The sequence below is a fragment of the Ursus arctos genome, unplaced genomic scaffold (genome assembly GCF_023065955.2).
Source record: "Ursus arctos isolate Adak ecotype North America unplaced genomic scaffold, UrsArc2.0 scaffold_22, whole genome shotgun sequence".
Taxonomy (NCBI): Eukaryota; Metazoa; Chordata; class Mammalia; order Carnivora; family Ursidae; genus Ursus; species Ursus arctos.
Genome location: NW_026622897.1, coordinates 10315613 through 10332830, shown reverse-complemented (window position 1 = coordinate 10332830; position 17218 = coordinate 10315613). Strand labels below are relative to the sequence as shown.

Here is a 17218-nt window from a genome sequence, read left to right as displayed (position 1 = left end):
TCTACTTGTGGAGTAGCCACATGGCCAAGCACTGCGAGTGGGGTGTGCCCACTGTACGGAAGACCGAAGGGAGGAAAATCCCTTCCCCTGCTTAGTTGGGGCAACAGTGGGACAGAGAAGGGTGCCATCGAAGGCTGCTGGGGCTGCCATAGCCAAATTCCATAACCGGGGGGCTTAAACAACAGACATTTATTCTCACAGTTCTGGAGGCTGAAAGTCTGAGATCAGGGTGACAGCGCAGCCGGGTTCTCGGTGAGGCCCTCTTCCTGGCTTGCAGACAGCCTCCTCTAGCTGTGTCCGCACGTGGTGCCGAGACAGGGAGCTCTAGCCTCTTCCTCTTCCCGGGAGAACACTAATCCCATCATGAGGGCTCCCCCAAACCTGCCCAAAGGCCCCAGCTCCAAGTACCACCACCCTGGAGCTGAGGGCTTCAACACACGACTTGGGGGGGTGGGGGACACAAATATCCAGTCTGTACCAGACACAAGGGAGCAGAGAAGAAATATGCCAGGTGGACAAGGACATGAGCATGTGGGAGTGCGGGGAAGATTTGGAAGATTGAGGATTTGGGGTTTGAGCCCTTGCTTGGTATATTTTTTTTTAAAGCTCCTCCAAAGGATTTTCATGTGTAGGTGGGGTAAGACAGTGAGGATCTTTCGGGATACGCTGGGGGAGGGAACATCGGTGTGCATTTTAGATGTGAGAGCACGCTTACCTAGGATAGAGTGTGTCAGGCCAAGCACCGAACCCGGCCTGGGCCCTCCAACTCGGCGTCCACCCCTCCACTGCCCCCTCGTTAGGAGACAATGAGGCACTGCACGCCACCAACTGGGGTCCTTTCCCAGAGTCTGTCGCCTCCGGACCAACACACGGCACCCTATCTGACCGAGTGTTCTCTGACAATCAGGCGGAGACGTAACTCTGAGAAACACCGTGTGTGGGAGGAATGGGTTTCTGGCCGCAGCGCAGGGCTGCAGGCGGGCAAAGGAACGCAAGACGCTCGAAACACCACGCCTGAACCCCCACAGCATGGATCATGTTCAACGGCCTCGTACTGTTAGCATCTCTTTAGATAGGTCTGTTTTCCTCCCTAGCAACCGTTAGCTTTCTGAAGGCAGGATTTGGGTCTGATTTTTTTATTTTGCCAGAATTCAGAGTGCAAGAACAGCACAGCAGCGGGCAGAATAAGGTCTGAGGAATTCCAGAGCATCAGGCCCACACAGGGCCCGGAAGCCTGCCAGGTAGACCCTGAGTGCAGACTGCCAAGGAGGGCCACGTGGGACAGAATCTCCTACCGGGAGATTTACGGATAAGGGGGAAGAGTATTACTTTTTGGAGATGACAGAGTTGGGCATTCCCTGGGGGACAGGAAGAGTGGTCCCCAACCTGGATTCCCACAGTGTGTCTAACTTGCTGTGTGATCCCAGGCAAATCACAGAACCTCCCTGAGGCTCAGGACCATCCTCCACAATGCTTCTTGCTCTAGGTCCTAAAGTCTGGGAGTCGACAAAGGTTAGAATCCCAGCCCTCGAATTAGCCTCTCCTGATATGAACACATCCCAACACAGGGCCTAGTACATGGCAGTGGTAATCGCAGGCTCTGCTTCGACAAGATGGGGGATGGGGCACTAGGGCTCACCACTGAATGAGGCAAGTCCTCTTTCTGAGTAGAAGCCAGGCCTCCTCCTGGCATCCAGGAACAAAAGATGGGGAGCCCAGAAGCCTTCTAGAATGGGAATCCGAGTGAAGCAGCCTGACGAGGGCAGCGGCCAAGACCCCGCCTTCCGGACCACCTCTCTGGAGACAGGGATCCCGAAGCATTTCAGAATAGAAAAACACTTGGTACTCATTCATTTGTCAAAAACCTCAAGAGTGTTTCCCAGAGGAGAGAAGTCAGAGGGACTCCAGGGCCCAGGGGGCAGCTTTCAGATGCAAAGTCTCCCCCTTTTCAATTCCTGTAACTAAAATGAATATGGAAAAGATAATTACCTTTAAAACATACTTAATACTTGAACACATTATCTCTACCTGCAGAAAAAGAATGTTATCTGATGGGATCTTCCCCATAAGCTTAATCAAATTGCTATCTTAAAACTCTCTGGAGTCCTGTGAAACAGTAATAGAAAATCCGAAGCAGAGGCTGGAAGCATTTTATATTTGTTTGGTTGAGGGGAATGTGTATCCCATCTGACAATGGGCACTTAGAGACAAAGTCATTTCCAATCTGTAATGGATCTTTTCCTAGTGGGGGCAGGGAACATTTTGTCTGACCCAAACCTGCAATCCCACTGCTAAGTAACCTTCCCTAATGTTCACAGAAGGAAATTCCAAAAGAAAAGCCTTTTTTCCTAATACCTGTCTGGGGCCCTTCTCCTGTAGGATATCTTCCCCCTAGTTGGCCCTGGGACACTTAACATATGGAGATGCTTAACTTGCTACTTAACTCTGGGTTTTAACTTGGCAAATAAATCGATGCCTATATTTTCTTTGGTCTGCCCAGGCCCCGGGCGGGGCCATTCATTAAGTTAGTAGAGGAGGTAAATTACCTGCCCAGATCCTGCCCAGGGCGAGTGGCCATTCGCAAGGCTGGAGAAAACCAAAGGGAAACAGCTTTTAAGAAGATCAAATGTGAGGACTGGATGTGTTCCCAGCATCTCAAGCTTGCCTGGAATGGCCAAGTAAACAGCTGCTGCAAAACGGCCCGGCCAGCCCCGTTTATCTTGTTGACAGAAGGAGCGATAGGTAAAAGGTGATAATGCGCCATATCTCTGTTAGTCACTTCTGCCTGCGGTTCCCAGAAGGTCCTTCAGTTAGGGGGTCCGGTGCCCCGACCAAAGCATGGAAGGCGAAAGTGCACCCCGGTGCACAAGTAAGGCCCATCAGGGCTAACAGGAGACATGAATGGGTGTGGGGAGAGTATCAGGAAACCATTAAAATGATTATGAAGATACAGGTCTGCTGGAGTGCCCGTTACAGATTATGAAACACCATGCGTTGCATACAATCGCTCCACGTTTGTTTAAAACAAAAAGGTGGTGTATTTTCTAATTTCCCCACACTGAGCATGTATTACTTGAAGGGTTCTTTTCTTAACACAGGTTCCCTGGGTCCATGCCGATCACGCTGCCTTTGGCAAGAGTGACACCTTCCTGGCAAGGGAAGGACCAGCTTTTCTTCTTGGGATCTACCCAGAAGGCAACTCCCCAGACTCCCTGATGGAGAATGTCAGGGCCACATCTTTCCCCCACAGAGGGTCTGGACCTGATTCTTTCCTCCTACCTTTCCCATTTCCCAATTCGGAAAATGGAAGAGTGGAGAGCAGAGGGAGGCCCCTCTGAGCCCAGGAGGGCCGGAGCCCTCTGGTGCCTTCTGTGAACAGCATGAGTGTCCGAACTGTCCCTCTGGTCTTGAACCTGCTACCTGTCTCGGAAGGCCGGTGGTGCGGCAGGCAGAGGGGAGCGGGCCGAGCCCACACAAACCAACCACATCCCCTGGAGCTGCTTTTGGTTTTAGCCGACATGTAATTCACGAACCCTAGAGGAGTACTACCTTTTAAAACACACGACTTGATGGTTTTGAATGGACTCACAAAGCTGTACAGTCATCTCCAGCACTCTCAATTCCCAGTTTCCTCGGCCTAAAAAGAAACTCCATATGCATTGGGTGGCATTCCCTGCTCTCCCGCCAGCTGCCGGCAACTACCACTCCGCTCTGCCTCTAAGACTTATCTGCTCTGAACACTTCCCGTCAACGGAATCCCACAGCACGCAGCCTTGGTGCCTGCTTCTCTCACGCTGGTGTCCACACGCGTGCATGTGACAGCATGAGCTCAGCATGCCGCTCCTTTTTACGGCCGAGTAATACTCCACGGCACTGTCTGCTCGTCAGTGGCGGGACAGGCCTGGGTCACCTCTAGTTTTTGGCTACTGTGAATCGTGCTGCTGGGAACCCCCACGTCTGAGTCTTTGTGTGGATATTCAATTCTCTTGGGTTGGAAGTTGCTTTTTGAAATAAACTCATGTTATGAGGTTGTCATTTGTCTCCCTCCCACATTAAAAGAGAAAAAAGAAGAGAAAGAAAAGAAAAGACAGAGAGTACAGGATATTTAAAGGATGGTTTCAAAAAACCTGAGGTTTCCAGCTACTTGGGCTCCCAGGATCTGCCAGCTGCCCATCCCCGTGGCTGCCCACCCTTACATGCACGCTCTGACTCTAAGTCCTCGGTGTCTCCACCATGGGCGCCGTGGTCCCCTCCTTCCCTACAGGCCTCCCCAGCCCACTTCACCCCCGCCCTCGGCAGAAATCTGTGCTGCAGCATATGAAATATTTACGCTGCTTTTCTAAATATATATATTATTTAGCCTACAGTCTATAAAATATTTACATTGTTTGTCCCTCCCCCCCCAAATACCTGCATTATTTACAGTATGATCAGGAAAACAGTAACCCTTGTTTTCTGACTTGCACGTTTTCCCCCTTTTCCATTGTGTCCTGGGCATGCACAAACCGGGAGAGGTAATAGTGAGTTCTCCTGCCCAAGTCACAGAGCAGGCCCCGGGGATGCAGGGTATCACATGGGCTCCAAAGCCAGCCGGACAGACAGAACCACAGTCCCCCCTGACGGACGGGGGCATGCACTGCCAAATTTCTGGGGGGTTGTTGTAGATGCCAAGCTCATGCCCCCCTACCGGTGACATCTCACGGCTCCCAGAATCTCCCGTTTATCCCTGGCCTCAGTCACCCTTCTGGGTGTGACTTCAGTCCTTACTTAGGTATAATGGAAATCTCTCTCGCTACGTGCTTCCTTTGGTGAACAGGGACAGCAGTTGTGACTTAACATGGGACACTGAGGCTCTTGTCTGTGTAGCTGAGACACTTAGGTCCTGGATCTCTCTTAAAACCCAATTACTTAAACGTGTAGCCTTTTCTTTTAGGAAGTCCTCCTTCTTGGGAGGTTGGTTAAGCGTCTGACACTTGGTTTCAGCTCCGGTCACGATCTCAGGGTCCTGGGATCGAGCTCCGAGTCAGGCTCTATGCTCAACAGGGAGTCTGCCTGGGACTCTATCTCTACCTCTCCCTCTGCCCCTCCCCCACTTCTCTCTCTCTCTCTCTCTCTACCCCTCTCTAAAAAGAAAAAAAAAAAGCCCTTTTTAAAGGTGCTATTTTTCTTACAATGTGGCCTTTGTTTTTAAATTTTTTAAATGATACACGCTTATAAATAATTATTATTATTCAGAAATAGATAAAACAGAAAGTAAAACCTTCTTTGCTCTGTAATCCCGTTCTCTAAAGATACTCATCGTTAGTAGTTAGAAAGCCTTCTAGAATCTTCCGGGACAGCTTCTGTGTTTTGTAGCAAATGGTACCACACTCTACGACCTGTTTTCTCTAACCAGCTTCTATCGCACAAAACGTCATGGACATCTTTCCACGTCAGGTACTGTAATTAACAGATTCCTTACCTTTGGACATTTAGGTTGTTCTCATTGCTTTGTAATTACATATAATGTTGTAATCAGCAACCCTAAGGGAGGCTAAAAAATTGATCTTCAGTGCATGAAGGCCAAAGCCGGGACCGAAACGACCACTGTGGGTTTCTGAGCCTCTGCCGCACCGCCCCAGGGGCTGGCCGGCCCGGGAGAGCGGCCCCCCGCCACAGCAGGGAGCAACGTTCCACAGGGCCCTGCGGGACAGGCCTCCTTAACTTAGAACCTCTGCTGAAATGTCAGGGGTGTGAAGTCAACCCTCCTCTCCCGGTCACTGAACTCAGGGGAGCTTTTCCCTTCCTCCTCCTCCCCCACCTCCACTACCTCTACTTACCCTGCTTCTGTTTTGAATCTCTAAAATAATGTGACAAGTTAATGATGGTACAATTATCTAAATGTTTAACAGACATGTTATCTAAGTGAGTCGGATTGAGATCCCATCCCGCTGACAATAAACATCAATGGTGGAGCAGAAAGCGATAGGCAAATTATAGCAAACCCTGCAATTTCAATGCTATTAAATTTGGAGGAATAACAGCCTTGAGGCCTGTAAACTCTGAATAAAATAGGCCCTTGTGTTTGTCCAACTATTAAATCAAAATGCTACCAACATCTTAGAAAAAACTAGGCGATTTATGGCTTTTCAAGTTTCAGTTACACATTGGTTTTTATTAACTCCTTTCTGTCATCAGGCAGCGGTGGTGTCTTGAGGGAGACGGGAGAGCAGAGGCGAAAGGGTGGGAGCTGGAAGCGAGTCAGAGGGATAAAGGAGAAACACGTGGGGTGAAGAACGGAAAGGAAGAGAGGGGAGGGGTCCAGGGTCTGAGTAGGGGGCTGAGGCTGACCGTCGTGCCTTGTGTGAGGACAACATTAGAGAGAAGGAGCAGCTCTGAACAGCAGGACGATGGGGGTCCCAGAAGCCCATCAGACTCACCACCGGGGCCCCCTGACTCGAATCTCAGCTCTCCTACTGAACGGGACGTACTATTTAAACCCCTGCCTATATGGGCCGCTGGGGGGTGGCCTGCCAGGTTATGTCACCACCGACAAGTGGCCGTGCTGGCGAGGCCCCAGCTCTGAGCCACAGCCCTCAAACACCAAGTCCTCTTGTTCCCCTCAAATTTCTAGGATAATCTTTTTTTTAAAGATTTTAAAGAGAGAGAGACAGCCAGCGAGAGAGGGAACACAAGCAGGGGGAGTGGGAGAGGAAGAAGCAGGCTCCCAGCGGATGTGGGGCTCGATCCCAGGACCCCAGGATCACACCCTGGGCCGAAGGCAGACGCCCAACGGCTGAGCCACCCAGGCGCCCTGGGATAATTTTTAAGAGGCGAAAGAGCTTCATCTTTAATCCCTTCTTCAGACACAGCATTCACTGAAATTTTATTGAATAAGCTTCTAAATAAAGTGAAAGACATACGTGTCTTCTGGTGAGGGACAGAACCCGTAGACATCTAAAAACAGCCAATCACGAGAAGCCACCCCTGAAGGCGTGCTGTCCATCCCAGGCACGGCACTGAGCCCCTTACAGGCGCTCCTTACAATAACCACATATTATTTCATCATAGTTTACAAACATGAAAATTAAGGTTGAGAAAAGTGTAGACTATCAGTACGAGACCAGAATCTTAGGCTGTGCTTGGAACCACAGAACCCCCAGAACCGCCATTTTTCTTGCCCAATTCACACACCCAATATTTGAGAGGGGAAGAGAAACAAACTAATTCGTTCCATGTCACAAAGCAAGCCTGTGACAGAGCCCAGCTAAGAACTCTGTTCTCCTCTCGTAACTCAGTGTCGCTTCCATACACCACGCTACCCCTGACACAACGATGGCCACTAGCATCCCTGTGACGAGGGGAGGCTGGGGAATGCAGGGACCCTGTGAGTCCCACTCACTGCTGTATCCCTGTCCCAGGGCCCAGCACAAATGTCTGGCACAAAGCAGATACTCAAGGCGTCTACTGAGCAAATGAGCTTCAACCTTTTCCAACCCAGATCGGCCTTGGGTGAACTTTCCTTCTCCAGCCCTAAAGACACCCAAGCACCACCAGTCCCCTTAAAGTGCCATTCAACGCAGCAATAATCACATAAAAGGCATCACAGTGACCACCCGGCAGAGCATGGAGATTTGGGGGGCAGCTCTGGAAGGCACAGCTTATCACACATTTGTCCAAACCCACAGGACACACGGCACCCAGAGCGAACCATAATGCACACTGAAGACTCTGGGTGCTTTCGGTGTTGTCAGCGCAGGATCACGGGTAACAACAAAGGTCTCACTCTGGCTGGGGACGTGATAGTGGGGGAGGCCGTGCGTGTGCAGGGGCAGGGAGTGTCATGGGAACTCTCTGTACTTTCCACTCAATTTTGCTGTAAACCTGAAATTGCTCTAAAAAATAAAGTTTCTTAATTTTTAAGAAAAGCACTGGGGGCCCCTCCAGAAGGTGCCCAGAGGGGCCCAAGAGCCACTAGGGTAAAGGATGGCTTGTCTGGGCCAGCAGGTGACAGCTGAGTTGTCCTTCCCTACTCCACAGTGAGCAGCTCCGACAAAGCCGAGAGCCCTGTGCTTGGAAAATAAAGCTCTATATTAGGCATCAAACATGCCTTTATAGTAACAGCATGAAATGAGGTCAAGAGTAAGTCTATGCTGATGCACTGACTGTATGAACAGCAGCATATGACTCTCCCTCCCGAAGTGCCCATGACGTTCCCTGGCCGTTCCCGAGCTTGGGCTTTCTCATGTTCAATTCCTTGGCACGCTGTGTGAAATGCTATACAAATCACCCCTGATATTTATAAAAGTCAAATGCTATTATGTTTTCAATGGGGAGGTCATGCCAGCTTGCATGGAATCCACGTGTTCCTCTGACAACCTGTCCTCCCCTGTGCCCTCCAGCTTGGGCAGGGGTTTGAGGCTCGCTCTGCCTTTTTTGTCCCCGTAAGGTTTTAGGTAGATTAAGCTGTTTGTCATTATCCGGGCCTCCGGGCCGGCACCTGGCAGCTGCCCCCAGGAGGAGGGGCCGGAGCAGTTGCTGGTTTTCCTACTGCCCTAGGACAGGGGCCAGCACCCCTGACGAGGCTCCTCAGTGCCCAGCACCGCCCCTGTGCCAGATCTGGGGTAGGAGAGGGGCAAGGCGGGCAGCCATCCTGAGGGACGGAATGTGGCTGCTCCCCCGCCTGCACCTCCTTGCCCCCCCTCCCATGCTCACCCCCCACAGAATGTCCTCCAAATAAGGACTTCATTTTCTGTTCTCAAGTTCAGAGCCAGAGACTGTCCCTGCAGCTTTCCCCAAGCATCATTAACCTATCAGGGATGAGACAGGGGCCAGTGGAAGCAGGCAGCTTACAACACCAAGGTGGGGGTGAAGCTGTGCTCCTTCAGGAGGGAGGGGACAGTCACCCGCTGCAGAGTGTGTGCATGCACGTGCGTGCGTGTGTCCTCTGCATGCATTTGCATGTGTCCTCACTGCTTCCTTCTTCCAGAGCTCCAGCAAGATGCCCCCTAACCTCCTTCACACTCCGGGGCAGGACTCTCTCCAGCGCCTGCTCTCCGCTTTCTCTGGATAGCAGATCCCACAGCACGGCTGCCCTTGGCCACCAGTGTGTGAGCTGCTTCTGGACCACAGGACCGACCCCCTGGCAGCCAACCCCAAGAGGAGGGGGACCAGCACGTCACCATTTGCATCTGCCTGAGTGGCTTCTTCTGGGACACAGGAATGTGGAAATGAAGCAACTTTTTCTAGGCCAGGAAAAGAAAGCCCTTATTTTGTAGTCAGAGTCGAGAGAAGCTTGGAATGGAAGTAAGGACTCATGGGTTCTAATTCTAGTTTGGCTTGTTTGTTCTCGACTGACCCCCTTTTTCAAATACAGGCTACTAACCCCTGATTTCACAGGCTGTTCAACAGGCAGAGTTGACCCCTGCTCTGCACATAAGCTTCAAGGTCCAGTCCCTACTGGGGAGGGAAGACAGCATTAAAACATGGGCTCTGGGGTGCAGAAGGCCAGGCATCCAAGCTAGCTGTCCCCCAGACTGGCCTTCCTCAATCTTTCTGGGTTGAAGTTTTCTCCAGCAAAGAATAGGGAGGAAGAATGGTCTGTGTTAGGACTGTAGCCAAGACTTGAATAAAATTAGAACTCCAAAGTGTCCAATAGAGTACAGCTATTGTATTATCTATACTCGAGGCAAGTAGACTCCCTTGGTTCATTGAGTTCACAACACTGTCATCTTCAGGAAAGCAGGGACCAGATTTTGTTCAGCATGACATACTGGGTCCCCAAAGCCCTTGCACATAGTAGGCACTTTAAAACTTAGGAAATAAGTGAATGAAGAAATGATGGGACCAAGCAGCTGCATAGTCTAAGTCAAGTCACTAACCCGGTGGGGCAGGTGGGGGTCTGGAGGGGACAGCTGAATGTCTTCAGGACAAGTCTAGAGGATCTAGTTCAACCTAGTGTCCTGGGCCTCCAAGATGACCCCTACACTTCCTAGCCCCAGAATTCTGAAACCTGGCAATGGCTTTAGCCACGTGTGTCTGCCTCTTTTCCTCACCAGGACACTAGGAGGCCCTCAGGTGGGATAACAGACACAAAGTCTTACTTGAAGAAGGCAGGGACCCAGAATTCCCAGGCCCCCGATGGCAGCAGACATGGGCCAAGATACCAGCTGGAGACTCAAGATCCTTGAGCCTTCGAGGGTACCAACCGATGAGGACTCCTCTAAAATGTGGCCAGGCATGCTCCTGGTGCTTCTGGAGGGTGAAATACCTATGCAAGGCCTAGGCTGAGTGCTTTACACAGATTATCAAATTAAATCCTCACAATACCCCTTATACAATAGACACCATCATTACCCTCATATTATGAAGGAGGAAACCGAAGCTTATAGAAGTTAAGCAACATGCCCCAGATCATAAAACTAGGATTGGAATCTATACAGTCTGATACCAGACCCCATGTTCTGGGGGGCACTATGCACAGAACACCCCCAAACTTCACACTCTGACTTCAGACCCTGAAGGGGCACCTTCCCTGAAGCCTGTAAGGCAAACCTGAGCCACCCTCGCAGAGCCCAAACTTGCCCAGTGGGTAAAGCCCTCTAGAGAGCCTCCTTCCCATCCCCCTGTCTTTGGGCAGGTCTGTCCTCCCCAAGCAGACATGCACTCAGCCACCCTTCCTACCCCTTGGGCCCTCGTAGTCTCTCTGGCCTGACCCATGCAGACCTGCACTGGCCCTGTCTTCCCCATGTTCTGGGCACAAGCAGGAGCTGCTCTGATGTCCCTATATATGAATGAAAAGGCTGAAAGTTCCCCGCAAGGCCCCTCACTGAGATCTCTTCCTTCCCACACAGGGCACGCTCAAGACCGTCTCGACACCCTCGCCTGCAGCTCAGAGCCAAGGTAGCTCCCCTGCCCTCTAATTAACGCCACCCGATCCTGTCTGTTGCCCCCAGGCCTGTTCAGGTCCCAAACGGGGATGTACAGTGGCTTGAACAACATTATGATTTGTAAAACCCACTCCTAATTAGTTTGACTTTGAATAAAGAGGGTAATTATTTTTAAATTTATTAACTGCTGCCTGGCCGGAGAAGTTTCCAGATCAAATGACATGGAGAAGCTATTTCTGTTCAGTGATGCAGCAATTTATATTACTGATCGGTCATTAAAACCTCTGGCACAAAACCACTTGTGTTTCCCTAGCCAAGATAGTGTCCATGTGTCAAATTTCAAACCCAGAGTATAAATTAAGCCATTAATGGTATTTATCAGTTTATCTGGACTTAAAGAACTACTTACTAATTTAAGACATGCCCGATATAGAATCTACGTGGTACGCTGGGTGTGTATGTGTGTACGTGCGTGTGTATGCGTGTTTTCTCACTCTTTATTTTACTGAACAGTTAAAGAAATCTGATGTGTCAATGCAGTACAAGCATGTCGGGGAGCTGCGTAGCTGTTAATTCCTCGCTGCTCTGCAACCCAACAGTTTGGAAGCAGCAGTGTTTTGCAATATGTATTTGTCATAATATAAAAGGTGTAAAGTGATCTCTGTTTATCTCGCTGTACCAAAACAGAAAGCTGAGATATGACAACAAAGCCCGGGCCCAGCCCAACCACAAGCATGGCCTCCCAGAGCGCCAGCCGGAGCCCACTAAGACCTCGGGGGAAGGGGCCGTAGGAGAAGTCACACACACCCCACAACAGAAATCCAGGTGAAGCGGAGTCAAAAGGGTGAAACATGAAGATGCCTTTCATTTGGCTAAATGAAATGAGAACTACTTTCTACAAAATTCAGCTTTTGGTTTCGAAAACACCTAGAAGACGCCATAATCACCCATCTAACGCAACGCCGCAGGTTAGCTGTGAGTCCCCAACATGGCGGCTTTGGTCATGGAACTCTCAAACCCAATTCATTCCGGGCAGGTTAGATCTTGTCCCAGGAGGGGGATGCAGGTATTAGGGTGTTGAGGATTCTTAGTTAAATGGATCACAGGGATCCAAAAGAGCCCTGCCCAGACAGGGCCCTGAGCAAAATGATCTCTGAACAAGTTCTCCCCAGTCGTTCAACCACACACCTGTGGACACAGTAAGTCACTCTGGAGGCAGGTAGGGGGCAGTGGGAAGAGCGCTGAAGTTGGAGTTCAAGGGCCAGCTCTCCACGTCCTAGTGGGTGGCTTCTAGGCCTCCGTTTTCTCATCTATTAAATGGGCATAACAGAGAAATGTGTTTTATCCACTAAGGTGTCAGAAATACAGAGCAGCATGACCGTGACTTTCCCTTTCCCCAGGGTCTCTGCTCCTTTTCCTCTTTGGAGAACTCCCTGGTCTCCTGTTGACTCCAACAGTACCTGGTGCTCCACCTGTCTCTTCCCAGCCCAATAACTTCAGCATTACTGTCAGCATTCCTTATAATTAGGCCGCTCCCTTCTTCATGGCCCCCCTTCCTAGAACAGAGATGGCAAATGGATTTCCAGTTGTATTCTTTCTCTGATTATTAGAGGAGTCTGGGGAACTGCCTGGGTTCTGCAGGCAACAGTGCTATAAACAAGCTCTGCCATGTGTCAGGAAGAGCCACTGCCGAAGGATAAGGCTGCTGTGCGTCTGTCCTTCGCCCCAGCCCAGCCCAGCCTGCACTAGGAGTGGCCCAGTGCCCGTGACCACTGGGGGAGCTTGCCCACAGCGCATGCCCAGGCAGGGAGGGGCCCTTCCTTAAAGCATCCACCTTCACCTCTCATCCCTAATTTGGATTCATTTTCTCCATTTCTCACCCATTTCAAGAACTCCACTGACTCAACCTGAGATGAAGCCAAAGTGAGGTCGGACGGGCTGGGCCCGCCTCTGCCCTAGGAAGGATGGCACTGGAGTTCTTTTGCAGGTGAGGAGACCTTCAGGGTAGAAAGGACAAGTGACAAGTCAAGGCCATCATCCTACCAGAGTGTGGAGTCAGAGCCCCATCTCAGGCTTCTAACTCAAACTCCAGGCTCTTTCCAACCACTAGTCAAACAGCCTCTTCTGGACAGCGTTGGCCACTTTCAAAGTCTTACTGACTTAATAAATAAATCCTAGACAAGCACTGGTCCGAAGACAGTTCCCAACTTTCAAAGCTGAATCAACCCAGATTCTAAAAACAGGCTGAAATCTCATTAATGTCACTGAATTGCATGCTTAAAAAAATACTGTAATATATGACAAATCCTCAAATTGTATACTTTTAACTGGTGAACTGCATGGTATGTGAATTCTATCTCAATAAAGTTGTTTGAAAAAAAACCAGAAAGTATGTCTGCATTGATCACTGCTGTATCTCCGGGGGGTGGTGCCAGGCACACAGAAGGTGCTCACTAAGTGCACAGGGTCTGGTCGCAAACAGCCTCCCCTCCTGCTCACCTGTCACGGACTCAGCCTCCGCCTCGGATCCTGGCTGGGAGGTGGCCTGCTTCCTGCCGCGGCAGGTTTAACCAGCACGGACAGCTCAAGCGGCTCACCGCTCAGCCTCCACAGGCCCCGGATCGGAATTCTCGGGGAGGGATTCAATAAGAATCTGGCTGGGACCTGGGGACACCTGGGTCATGCCTAGCTTTCAAGATAACTAGCTCCAGAACCTGGGCAAAACCACTTGGCCAAGTCACCTTCTCTGTAACCAAGCCAGGGCCTCGCTCACCTCGAAAGCGCTCCTCCAGCTGCCCAGACCGAGGCCCACGGTACCACATTTCCCACTTGGGAAAGGCAGATCGTGGGAGGTCACGGGACATGGAAATGCCTCTGACATAATGATGGCAGCAGCAGCAGCAACTGACGTGTCTTCCCTCTTCCATGCTAGCCCCTTACGGTAGCTTGGCAGCCTGTCTCCAAGATGACCGTCATATGCCACTCTGTATGTGTCTGTCACGACCCCTTGGCCTTCCACCCCGAGTCTGGGGCTGACCTGTGCCTGCTCTGACCAATAAAACATGGCAGAAGTGATGTTATAGGTTTCCAGCCTAGCTCAGAAGAGAGCTGGCAGCTTACGCTTCCGAACTCTTGGGGCCCTGAGCAGTCACGGAAGAAATTCAGGCCAGTCTGCTGCAGAGGGAGACTGCGTGGCAAGCACGGAGAGTGAGGACGCTGTCCTCGATGTCCAGCCCCACACAGCCTGACTGCAATCCCATAAGAGACCTCAAGTGAAAACCACCCAACTGAGCCCAGTCAACCCACAGGACTGTCAGAGATAATAACACTCTGTTGCTTTAATCTGCTGGCGGAGCGGTTCATTACACAGCAATTACTGACACACTTCCCGTGGTCAATTCCCAACACGGGAGCCAGAGTGAGCTGTTTAACACATAAATCGAGTCATGTCATTCTCCCATTCAAAACCCGCCAATGGACTATTATTTCCTTCTCTCTATACATGTTTGTGCGCACGCATGTGGGTGGGGGTGGGGGTGTGCATATATTACTGAGATATCATTTATGTATCATATAACATGTAACTCATGCATTTAAACCATACAGTTCAACAGTTTGTAATATATTCAGAGTTGTGCAACCATCAATTTTAGAACATTTTCATCACCCCCAAGAGTCACTCCCCATTTCCCTTCAATTCCCCCAGCCTCTGGAACCTACTAATTTACTCTCTGTCTGTAGATCTGCCCATTCTGGAAGTTTCCTATAAATGGAATCATACAACGTGCAGCCTTTTGTGATTGGCTCCTTCCACTGAGCGTGACGTTTTTAAGACTCATCTATGTTGCAGAGTGTATCACTCCTCCACCCCATTTTATAGCCAAATAATATTCCATCCTGGGCATAAATGACGTTTTGTTTATCCATCCCTCAGTGGGCGGGCACTGGGTCATCTCTACCTTTTGGCTATTATGAATAATGGTGCTATAAAAATTCACGTGCAAGTTTTCATGAGAACATATGTTTTCATTTCCCTCGGCAGACCCCTAGGGGTAGAATCGCTCCGCATATGGTAACTCTATGTTTACCCTTTTGCGAAACTGCCAGACTGCTGTCCGAAGTGGTTGCGCCATTTTACATTCCCACCAGCCCTGATTTCTTCACGTCCTCGCCAACACCTCTTACTGCCTGTGTTTTGCATCAGACACATCCCGATGGGCATTAGAAACGACTTGTCATTTTGATCTGTATTTCCCTTATGATGGCCCAGTGGTGTTGAGCATCTTTTCATGTGCTCATTGACTATTTGTCTATTTTGGGGGAAATGTCTATGCAGATCTTTTGCCCATTTTTTTATTTCGGTTATTTGTATTTTTGTTATTTGTATTTTTATTATTGAGTTGTAAGAGTTATGTTTTCTAACTGTAGTCTCTTATCAGGGATATGCTTTGCAAAAATTTTATCCCCCTCCAATGGACTTTCAGCACATGCAGAATAAAATCTAAATTCCTTACTAGGGTTGAGAGACCCAGCTGATTTTTGACCTCATCTGCCACCACTCTCTGCGCCTCACTCCCTGCCTCCCCCCCCCACCCCCCAGCCACAAGGCTCCTCATGCAGTTCCCTGAGCCTGTCAAGTTCAGCCCAGCCTCAGGGCTTTCTGCAAGTGCTTGTTCCCTCTGAGAGGCTCACTCCCTCACATCAGGACTCTGCTCAGATATCACCTTCTCAGAGAGGCCTGGCCATTTAATCTAAAATACCACTTTTCTCCCTATCACTCTCTTCCCCTTACCCTGCTTCATTTTCCTACTAGCGCGTATTATTACCTGACGTTCTATTACACACTTTCTTGCTATACTGTCTCCCCATCAGAGTCAGTTCCATGAGAGGCAGGAGCGCCATCTGACTCATACGTTACCATACCTTAAATGCAACAAGCGTGCGGGGCACATTGTGAGAAGTCAATCAATATTTTAAATACATCTACTCCTATGGATGAAATGCTTACTATGAGCCAAACACTCTGCAGAGCACTTCAAATAAACTAACTTATTTCATCGTCGTGACCACACGGTGCTATGGAGACAGGTACAATTATGACTCCGCTTTTCTAGCAGACGAGGTGACCCCAAGTGAGAGAGTTTCAAGGACAGATCCCTGGTCTAGCGGGCAGGAAGGGCAGAGCCAGGGTGAGACCCAGGCCATCCCAGCTGCCATGCTCCTGGCTCCAGTATTCACTTGGGCAAGTCACTGTCCCTCCCTGCAGGGTCCTCATCTACGACACGGAAGGTGCCTCCCACCTTACAGAGTTACTGAAAGGCTGCCCCAGTGACACAGATGACTGGTGACGGCACTGAGGCCGAGCAACCAGGGCTCTAACACCAAATAGGTGATCTCATCGTCAGCTGAACGGTTCACACGCATCCTTATGTAGACACCGCTTTCTGTGACCCCATGACTTGACTCACAGCGGGAAGACCAGCCCGTTGTGGCCACTGAGGGTTTCAGAAGTATTCAGATAGAGTGCGAGAGGTTTCCTGACCGTTCACCAAGGGAAGGGGATGCTAGATAACATCGCGGACCTTCTAAGACCTCAACAAGAGCATGCTAGAAGGCTCGTTAAGATGGGACCCTGGTGACCTGTGAGACCTCATCCAGGACAGCTGTCCCTACGAGGCAAGGTCACACGTGGACGTTCCTGCCAGCCAGCCCCACACATGAGAGTAGCTGAACGTGGCACAAGCTCCCCAGGACATGACTAGCTGGCATGTTTGCTGGAAGAGGGTGCCGCCAAGCTACCCCATCTCCACGCACCGGCATGCTGGAGGCCCTGGAGAGTGGGGATCAGTCAACTCACCAGTATGGGTCTGCCTGTGTGTCTCCAGGGCATCCTCCTTCGAAAACTGGGCTCCACACTGGTCACAAACAAAGGCTTTGGCACCCGCTGAAAAGAGAGGGGAGGCAGCCACCGTGAGAGTGATATTCGGTTTGTGGGGAAGGCGTCCTGGGCCGAAATCGTGTAGGTGGATGCTGGGGGATGGGGCTGGATACCTGTGACGATCCTGAGTCAGGGACGGTCACTGGCCCCAGCAGCCAGCCCAGCCCAGCCCCTCCTCCAGGACATGACCACCCACCCCACTGAGCTCCAGATGCCACCATCCAGGGGTCTCCCAGAGAGAAGAGGGAACAAAATCAGAAAAACCAACATGAGCAGAGACGGGGTCCCGATGAGATGCCCCAAGAAGCAGCAGGATTCTGGGGGGCTGGCTCCAGCTGAGGCACGGAGAGGAGTAAAGGGTTCAATGAGGCAAACGTGCCCTGTTGCTTAGACTGTACCTTATGGGAAGGCA

At 50.5% G+C, this 17218-nt stretch overlaps 1 protein-coding gene and 1 long non-coding RNA gene across 4 annotated transcripts in view; one reads left to right on the top strand and one right to left on the bottom strand.

Annotated features, from left to right (window-relative positions):
* The window catches only part of ZBTB16 (zinc finger and BTB domain containing 16), a 178847-nt gene that overhangs the window by 38896 nt on the left and 122733 nt on the right, over positions 1-17218 (bottom strand). For all 3 annotated transcript variants that reach the window (XM_026505722.4, XM_026505723.4, XM_044386638.3), the window contains exon 4: positions 16726-16812. In XM_026505722.4, the coding sequence (XP_026361507.1) occupies positions 16726-16812 (87 nt within the window). The remainder of the gene's footprint in view (positions 1-16725; positions 16813-17218) is intronic.
* On the top strand, positions 8751-13257 carry LOC123001399 (uncharacterized). Its single transcript, XR_007189599.2, has 3 exons — positions 8751-9285; positions 10833-10881; positions 11556-13257. It is a non-coding gene; the product is annotated as an uncharacterized LOC123001399 (long non-coding RNA).